A 10,159-nucleotide genomic window follows, 5' to 3' on the forward strand; every position below is an offset into this window, starting at 1 on the left:
AATATCTTCTTTACTAATGGGAAGTTGACTTTAAAGAGTGCTCCAAACCCTTTCCTCTTTCATGCTTCCTCAAAATAAAAAGTTCCTAATAAACTGTTCTTTTCTATACATAAGAGGTGACTTTCCAGTACTTTTTTTTTTTCAATATTTATTTATTTATTTTTGAGAGAGAGAGGAAGAGAGTGCAGGCATACCCAGTGGGGGGAGAAAGAAACAGACTCACTGCTGAGTACAGAACCTGATGGATGTGGGGCTCCATCTCAGGAACCTAAGATCATGACCTGAGCTGAAATCAAGAGCCAGATGCTCAACCAACTGAGCCTTCCAGGCACCCCGACTTTCTGGCATTTTTATTGCACAAAGAAATGCACCAGGTTTCCCCCACCCCACCAAAGCAGTAGTTTATTTGGAAAATAGAGTATGCCCTTTACCAAAGATAAAGAATGGGATGAAAACATAAGTCAACATAAAACAGCACATTACTTATTTCTATCACAAATTTCCAATTTATCCAAAATGTAATGAGAAATGAAACACTACCAATAATCCTGTCCTTGAAACCATCATATTAGAAAATAAAGGAACACTACTACAAATGAGGTGATAAATCTGCATGTCTTTCCAAGGGTACCCTGCCAGAAGAGATTAGTTTGGCAAAGAAATACACAATAGATTTTTTTTTTAAGATTTTATTTATTTATTTGACAGACAGAGATCACAAGTAGGCAGAGCAGCAGGCAGAGAGAGAGGGGGAAGCAGGCTCCCCACTGAGTAGAGAACCCCGGACGCGGGGCTCGATCCCAGGACCCTGAGATCATGACCTGAGCCGAAGGCAGACGCTTAACCCACTGAGCCAGCCAGGTGCCCCACACAATAGATTTTTTTAACTTGCATTGCAATCATCAATAATTTATTTGATTAAAGAGAATCTCATATCAGAGAATCTTATATCAGTGATTAAATCTAAATAGAATCTATAAAATAAAGCTCAAGAATTGCTAGTATTTAATTGCACCACCGTATGAGATAAATATATTCTTCTATGGGTCACCTTAGTACTTCAAAACAGGGGCCAGAAACTCCTGAAAAGAGGGGGAAAAAAGGAAACTCCTGAAAGGGGAAAGTAACCACCAGAGAGTTATCTTAAAACCAAGTTTCTTGGGGCACCTGGATGGCTCAGTCGGTTGACTATTTGCCTTTGGCTCAGGTCCTGATCCCAAGGTCCTGGGATCAAGCTCTGCATCAGGCTTCCTGCTCAGCAGGAGGGAGGATCATCTGCTTCTCCCTCTCCCTCTGCTCCTAACTACCCTTCTCAAGTGCTCCCCCGCTCTCAAATAAATAAAATCTTTAAAAAGAAAAAAGAACCAAAAATCAAGTTTGTTTCTCCAATATCCCTAAATAAAACAAAAGAAAAATTACTAAGCTGATGAATTTACTTAACTGTATAATTACTTCTATTTTCTAAGTATCACTATTATGTTTTCACAGATTGTAAATAAAAATTCTATTTTATACATAATATAGGTATACACATTACTCATATAACATATTTAAGATAATTATACAAATACATTTAAATATATTTAAATACACTTCAGATATGTACATTTTATCTAAATACAAATATATAAGCATAATATCTCAAGATCAAAAACTAATCTATTTATTTTTGGCTAGGGTATGAGAATATATTATGAAAACTAAAGAGGTTTAAAGCTATAGTATATAATGCTCTGTATCACATCCCACCATATCAGTCATGAACTGTCCCTTCTTGTGCATGTAAGACAGACAAAGTAGTATACAGCTTATGCATATCCTTATAGCTTTACAGGTGCCACAGATAAATACATATGTTCAACAATGCACATCTTAGACTACTGTGTCTTTCAAATCACAGACTGAGCATAGGACTAGCACATCTTAATTTTTATTTACTTTTATTTTTTTTAAGTAGGCTCCACACCCAGAGTAGAGCCCAACACAGACAGGGCTTGAACTCACAGCCCTGAGATCAAGACCTGAGCTGATACCAAGAGTCAGACATCTAACCTACTGAGCCACCCATGTACTCCAGGACTACCATATTTTTTTTTTTTAAAGATTTTATTTATTTATTTGACAGAGAGAGATCACAAGTAGGCAGAGAGGCAGGCAGGCAGAGAGAGAGGAGGAAGCAGGCTCCCCGCCGAGCAGAGAGCCCGACGTGGGACTCGATCCCAGGACCCTGAGATCATGACCTGAGCCGAAGGCAGCGGCTTAACCCACTGAGCCACTCAGGCGCCCAGGACTACCATATTTTTAATTGGGTTCTCTCTAGGTGTCTGTTCAAGTATATGTGAAATACATAATATTTACGCAATCAACTTTAGAAAGGGCACAGGGCTGAAAGAGACAAAATTTTAAGTCCCAGATTTTCCACTAACTAGGTTTGTCATCTGACCATCCCAAGCCTGTCTTCTCATCTCTAACCAGAAAACAATAATTCATAACTTCCCCTTCTCAAGGAAATGTTGTAAAAACCAAACAAGATAACAAATACAAGCATTACATTGAGATAAAGTCCTATAAAAACATATAGTACTTTCTTATAATCTGCTAAAATTATTAAATATCACCACAGAAAGTTTTTATGTTTTACATAACATAACATATGTTTTATGTATGTTTTTTAGTTTTATGTAACAACTGCTTTAAAGCAAGAAAAGCACACACTACAGCATTTCTATCCAACTATGAAATGCTGTATTGGCTTAAGGATAAGAAAAAACTCCTTTAACCCTCAAGAAAAAGAGAGGAAACTTGAAACACATGATTTAATTATTTAATTATTGATCATTTTCTCAGCTCAGGTCAAAGGTCAGACAGACTTAAAATTTCAGGAAATAGGTTTTTTCGGGAAATAGGTTTTTTTTTTTTAAATATTTTACTTATTTGACAGAGAGAGATCACAAGCAGGCAGAGAAGCAGGCAAAGAGAGAGAGGAGGAAGCAGGCTCCTCGCTAAGCAGTGAGCCTGATGTGGGGCTCGATCCCAGGACCCTGAAATCATGACCTGAGCCGAAGGCAGTGGCTTAAACCATGAGCCACCCAGGCACCCCAGGAAATAGGGTTTTTTTAAACTGGCTTTTAACTTACTGCTCTTACATTTCCACAAGGAACAATTTGCTCTTGTAAGTCTAACATGAGGGACTGATTTATTTTCCATTCATAATTCTCAATACCTAAGTAAGTTACTTCAAGCACTGTCCCCTTTTAAGCTATATAATCCTATTCAAGCAAGTCAGAACAATGCAACTTCTGGCTTCTGGTTTTAAATCTGTCTCAAATTTTTTCTAAAACACCACATAGCAGCTTGAATATAACCAGAATTTAGTTAAATGTCTGCTGAATGCTTTGCTAAACTCTGGCTTGCTTTTTGACAAAGGGAAGTCACTGTTTTTAGTTTATTCCAAGTAGAATTCATATTTTAGCGTAAGCAGCAGAAATGATTTGCCACACATAGTTTATCAATTCTGTTCAGAAGACACCTACTCATAAGTTCGCTGTGTACTGCAGCACACTTAACAGGGTACTCCTGAATTACCTGACTTGCCTCTAAGATAGGGAATATACCTGTACTCTTTTCAGTAAGTACAAATAAAGGAAAGTAAACCAATTGAATACTTTTTTTTTTTTTTTGGCATGCAAAAACCAGGTACTACAATCCAAAGGAGTAAAATCCTGTGAATTATTATTTAGGAATTACCTTTAAAAACAGTAAAATATGGGGGCGCCTGGGTGGCTCAGTGGGTTAAAGCCTCTGTCTTCAGTTCAGGTTATGATTCCAGGGTCCTGGGATTGAGCCCCACATCAGGCTCTCTGCTCAGCGGGGAGCCTGCTTCCCTTCCTCTCTCTCTGCCTGCCTCTCTGCCTACTTGTGATCTGTCAAACTAAATAAAATCTTTAAAAAAAAAAAAAAGTAAAATATGAATTATAAGAAAAACATTAATGTAAATACTATAAACAAAATAAGTCTTTTTAATTTCTTTTTTTAACATCTTCTTAATTTCTAATCATTGTCTGCATTCTACTTAGTTTACAAAATCAAACAGTTGTCACTTAAAAACCCCTAATTCAAAACAATAAGTTTTATTTTCCTTTTCATTTTTTTCATTTTCTGTAAGGTAATATCCAGTCTGCCCAGAACCACAAGCTGTCAATATTCCTCTAAAACAACAAGTTCTGGGGCGCCTGGGTGGCTCAGTGGGTTGAGCCGCTGCCTTCGGCTCGGGTCGTGATCTCGGGGTCCTGGGATCAAGTCCCGCATCGGGCTCTCTGCTCCGCAGGGAGCCTGCTTCCCTATCTCTCTGCCTGCCTCTCTGTCTACTTGTGATCTCTCTCTGTCAAATAAATAAATAAATAAAATAAAAATAAAACAACAAGTTCCATTCTCTTTCATATTAAATATATTTCTTTACTGATTGTATCATTTCTGAAATTGCAATCACCTACTCTCCTTAAATCTCTCCTCATATTTCAATGCTTATGAAATGGGAAGCACTGAGAACACTATTTACAAAGTGCACAGAACTTTGAAAAAGACCCTATTATTCCCAAGACAATTCTATTCACATTTCAAATGAAAAAATAAAAGCTTTACGAACTGCTACTTTTACAATTTTAAGAAAAGTTTAGCAATAATTTTAAAAGTTTAGCAATAAATTAAAATCATGACTTTAAAGTATATACTCTACAAAAATTTTAAACTGAACGTAGAATACCAACAATTGTAAAATTAAAATCTACAGAAAAAACATTTTTTAAATTATGACTTTAGATGTTTAGGCCTTATGTTAGGAAGAAAGCCTCAGAAAATGAGAAACTTTTGTTCAAATTCAAGGCTGACTACTTCAATACCGAGAAGATAATTATCAACCTTTGAATTGTAAAAATTAAACACTTGTTTGATTTTTACAAAGCAGTAGCTTGTTTATTTATTTATTTTTTTTTTTTTTTTAAGATTTTATTTATTTATCAGAGAGAGAGAGGGGGGGAGAGAGTGAGCACAGGCAGACAGAATGGCAGGCAGAGGCAGAGGGAGAAGCAGGCTCCCTGCTGAGCAAGTAGCCTGATGTGGGACTCGATCCCAGGACGCTGGGATCATGACCTGAGCCGAAGGCAGCTGCTTAACCAACTGAGCCGCCCAGGCGTCCCAAGCAGTAGCTTGTTTAAATTTAAATAATTTCAAACTCGTGGGCACCTGGCTGGCTCAGTCAGTAGCACATGATACTCTTGATTTCACGGTCATGAGCTCAAGACCCACATTAGGAGTAGAGTTGACTTAATAGAAAAAAAAAAAATTTATAATAGTAATTTCAAACTTGCTATAAACATTTTTAAAAGATTTCTCCAGACCCTCTGAGCTTGTGTGGCTGCAGTTTCAGAAAGTTAGAGAGCTATTTTCTGGTATCTTTGGTTTTTCATAAAAGGTGAGTGTACAAGCAATTACACAGTTCAAAAAAACAATGGAGTTAGAAATGTATATGAAATGACAGGTTGGTATGTTATTGCACATGATTTTACAAAAGTCTCTCAGACAATAAACATCCACTGAGCCACCTGCTATCAGTCACAGCCCTTGAGAAGTTCACTATGTAAACAGCAATGATAAATCATATTAATGAGATAAATTACAGCATAATGTGTTAGGTGAAAAAATAGAACCGAAATATAGAGATAAATTCCTCTGGCTAACTCATTTCAAGTTATGCATCATCTAGAATCTTGCTAAAGAATACGGTCCATGAACCAGCAAAACTGCCATCATCTAGAAGCTAACCAGTCAGAAATACAAAATCTCAGTCCCAAGCAAATCTACTGAATCTACATTTTAACATGACCCCCAGGTAACTGTAATGCACATTTAAATTTTGAGAAGCACTGGCGTGGAACATAACTGAAAATACATGGGTAAGTGTTATCTTGTACTTTTAAGATCTTTGGGCTCCATCCTGAACCTTTTTACAAATGTACACATGATTTAACACGGTTAGCTACCCAGTATCACAGATTAAGAACAAACTGGGAAATACTACTAAGAAAGGAAAGAAAACAGAAAAAACTAACAAAAAGCAATCTCAAAAAGAGATGGTTGTATGGGTCCATTCATTTAACATAGCAACTATCTACCCATTCTGCCCAGATAGGTCTCACTGTATTACAAAAGTATAATAGTAATTTATATTCTTTTTTTTTTTAGATTTTTTTTTTTTAATTTACTTATTTGACAGAGTTCACAAGTAGGCAGAGAGGCAGGCAGAGGTGCGGGGGGCGGGGGGGGCACGGGAAGCAGGCTCCCTGCTGAGCAGAGAGCCCAATGCAGAGCTTGATCCCAAGACCCTGGGATCATGATCTGAACCAAAGGCAGAGGCTTAACCCACTGAGCCACCCAGGCGCCACAGTAATTGATATTCTTAAATGTGCCTCCTCTAACTAGACCACAAATTCCTTGAGGACAGGGACCTAGTTTTTTTCTTATACACTTAACTCTGTAAACTGAATGACCCTAAGACACTGAGCTAAGTTCAGGTTAGGCAATGAGATATATAACACATTTCAGGAAATATTACAATAAAAATGTGACTTGGAGCTCCTGGGTAGCTCAACCAGCTTAGCATGTGACTCTTGATTTCAGCTCAAGTCATTATCTCAGGGTCATAAGATGGGAGCCCCGCGAGAAGCCTGGTTAAGATAAAGGTTCTTTGCCTCTCCCTCTGCCTCTCTACCACCCCCCCCCCACAACACACACAAACACACACACACTCTCCCACAAAAAAAAAAAAAAAAAAAAGCGACTTTTTTGGGGGAAAAGTAAACCCTCCCCATTCCATAACGATCCATTTACCAGTCTAAGAACAGAGGCTTTCCAAATCTATGACTCCAAATCCAAATGTCTTCTCTGACTATATTCAAACTCACTCCAAGGGGACACCCCAGAGTGGAGTAAGCAGAGAAAAGAGAGAAAGACTACATGAGAATGGAAGGAGAGCAGAAATCAAAGAACACCTCGGGGTTCCTCCATTCATGAAAATAAAAACAACAAAAACTAAAAGCCACACAAAAGGTACAGTAGCCCTAGAAGAGAACAAATACTACCTTTAACAACCATTAATTCCATGTTCCTTGCATCAGACTCATACTCACAATCCTCCTAAGAACTTCTCAAAGATATTTTAACTCTAGAAACATTTCTCATGGTGAGTGAGCTGAATAAAGTCAGTTTATGATATAAAAGATTAACACTTCCAAGACAACAAATTTCATGAAGTTCTAGTCCTCACTCTCCAAACAATCATTAGTTTTCTTGCCTATGTCCATGCTCACACTATTACTCCATTCAGAGGCCCTTCCCATCTATTACTCTGAATGCACTATCCAATATTAGCCACTAGCTTTGTGTAGCTATTTAACATCTGCACTGTGGCTAGATCCAATTGAGATATAGGCTAAAAGAAAAATACATGTTGAATTTTGAAGGCTTATTACCAAAAAAGATATAAAATTATCTAATTGGTTTCTTCCAACAATGATATATTTAAATAGTATTTTAGATATAATAAAATAATTTCAACTGTTTTTGTTGTTGTTGTTGTTATCATTATTTAATTTTTAATGTGGCTACTAGAAAATTTAAATTACAGGGCACCTGGCTAGCTCAGTTGGTGGAACATGTGTCTTTTGATCTCAGGTTGTGAGTTTAAGCCCCAGGCTGGGTGTAGAGATTACTTAAAAAGTTTAAAAAAAGGGGGCGCCTGGGTGGCTCAGTGGGTTAAAGCCTCTGCCTTCAGCTCAGGTCATGATCCCAGGATCCTGGGATCGAGCCCCACATTGAGCTCTCTGCTCGGTGGGGAGCCTGCTTCCTCCTCTCTCTCTGCCTACTTGTGATCTATCTCTGTGTCAAATAAATTTTTTTTAAAAAACAAAAAAAAAAAACCCACTTAGAAAAGAAAAATTTAAATTACATATGTGGCTCACATTCTATTTCTATTGGACAACACCAGTCTAAATCCTGTTGATTCTTCAAGGCCTAATTCTAATACCTTTGCTTCCATGAAGCTTTCTCCAGTAACTGCAAATAGAAGTGGCTTCTGTCCCCCCCTGAAATCCCGTAACATTTTCACTCACATTCCCAAAGAGCTGGATCAACTTTACCTTGTTATTGAGTGTAACTGTCACAGCTCTAATATAAGCAAATTGAAAAAAGAAACTATATGTAGGTCACCGGTAAGTTTTCCTCCTACACCTTGGAGAGTACATGCATGCACTAAGGTAATACTGGATATCTGCTAGTTGAAAGTTGAATTTCTCAGTTATTATCTATCCCTTTCAATGATTTCCATTTCAGGATTAAAATCCGTGTCTAAAATGTCTTGTATAAACTTTAGGCAAACAGCTTTATTAAATGAGCTGTATACATGTCACATGATGAAAAAGCAAATCTAAAACTATCTAATACATGCGGTCAACATACTTAAATACAAAAATTCAAAAAGCCTCTAAAGGTTTCATCTTTTTTTTTATGATATTAATGTCCCTAAAAATATTTTGTAAAGATCCACTATTTCAAAAAGAGGAGCCCTTCCCAAAGATTAACGACACTGGGTGACAAACTCCACTACTACTGCAGGTCCCTCCCCGCTCCACAACTCTGAGTATAAGTCAGGTAAGCATGCAAAGGCTTGGGAGCAGCTAGAGCAATGTCCAGAAAGCATCCAAAGCTGTAAAGACTGAGCTGTGAGGAAAGTGACCAGAAGAAAAAAGACGACTTGGGTGAGACGAATAGTGGGAACTGCTGAAACGCAAAACAAGAAATAAACGCTAGAATAAAAAGCAGCTCAACTCTGTGGGAGGGATCCTCCCTGAATATGTCTCTCAACCTCTAGGCAAAGGCTGCGGTGGTCATTTCAAGGGTCCTGTCTTCAAATGGTATTCTAGTGCCTCACATCTGTATCCGCGAAACTTCCTTCCGAACCAACCTACTCTAACTCCCAGGGCCACGTATTCCGGCCAAACCCAGCCCTGAAGCCACCCTCTCCAGCACGTTTTGGAAACCGATGAACGAAAGCGGAGGACCGAACTGAGGCCCAGTACCCGGGTGACACCCCTCTCCCTTGGAATCGGGCCTTAGCCCCTCTGTCTTGACGGAACTGGCTGAAAGAACCCGGCCGGCAGAGGGGGCGGGGCACGGCAGTGGACTTTGTCTAGGAAGGGTCTTCCCGTTCCATGCTGGAGCCTGCTGGTGTCTCAGGGACGGGCAGGACGGTGAAAAGGAAGAATAGAAGGGCAATAAGAATCAGCCCTGGGCTTCACTCACCAGCCGTCACCGCTTGACGTTGGCTCCGGCAGGACCTCTTCTCCTTCCGCCATTGCTGTTGACGTCCACGTCACTTTGCCGAAAAGTGGACCCGGCGCCGGGACCGACTCGGAGACCCAACGTCGTAAAAGATCCTCGGAAGTCTGAGACTGAGCTTCTGGAGAGGAAAAGAAAAAGGGAGGAGGGAAGAGACGGGAGGAACGCAACGTCACGACAACCCCACCGCGAAAGCCAGCTTGGGGGAGGAGACTTGGTCAAAGCTGTTGCCCTCTCAAAGACTACGTGTCCCAGGATGCCCCGGGGGCCCGGACGGAATGCGAGCGCAGGGAGAGTAGGCGGAGCTGGATGAGGGAGCGTGACCTGGTAAAAGGCTCTTGGAGCGTCGCCTTTTAGCGTCGGTTTGGCTTCTTCGTTACGTCTTGGCGTCCTACTTAGCAAAGTCAGAACTGGGAACCTTAACTGGTGGAAAGAATAGGAGAGGGAGGAATGCCACAGGGAAGGTGGAAGGTAGGAGGATAGCCACTTTTCAGTCATTTCCGACTGTAGCAACTGGGTTTGCGGAGAGTTGGGTCTGAGGAAAGGTCACGCCCACTCCTGTATGTGGGGCGCGGTCAAAAGTACAAATGGAGGCCCCGTACTTTCTGCCTGAATAAAGTTGTTTGAAAACAAGCGCTAAAAACAAAGGAAATATGCTCCCGCCTACCCCCTTGATACATATCTTCTTAATAACCTGGAAGATTAAAAATCCAAATTTAGATTTCCGAATTCCTGGAGTTCCGAACAGAACTGCCACGTTTTTTCTCTT

General features: G+C 39.6%; 1 protein-coding gene across 2 annotated transcripts in view; it reads right to left on the reverse strand.

Annotated features, from left to right (window-relative positions):
* The window catches only part of TBC1D23 (TBC1 domain family member 23), a 58,832-nt gene extending 49,207 nt beyond the window's left edge, over positions 1-9,625 (reverse strand). Inside the window, exon 1 of one of the 2 annotated variants that reach the window (XM_032351026.1) lies at positions 9,355-9,407. In XM_032351026.1, the coding sequence (XP_032206917.1) occupies positions 9,355-9,407 (53 nt within the window). Of the gene's footprint in view, positions 1-9,354 lie in introns of both variants that reach the window. The other variant, XM_032351036.1, reaches the window with a different exon arrangement.
* Positions 9,626-10,159: the final 534 nt, after the last annotated feature.

This window comes from Mustela erminea, chromosome 1, assembly GCF_009829155.1.
Source record: "Mustela erminea isolate mMusErm1 chromosome 1, mMusErm1.Pri, whole genome shotgun sequence".
Classification (NCBI taxonomy): Eukaryota; Metazoa; Chordata; class Mammalia; order Carnivora; family Mustelidae; genus Mustela; species Mustela erminea.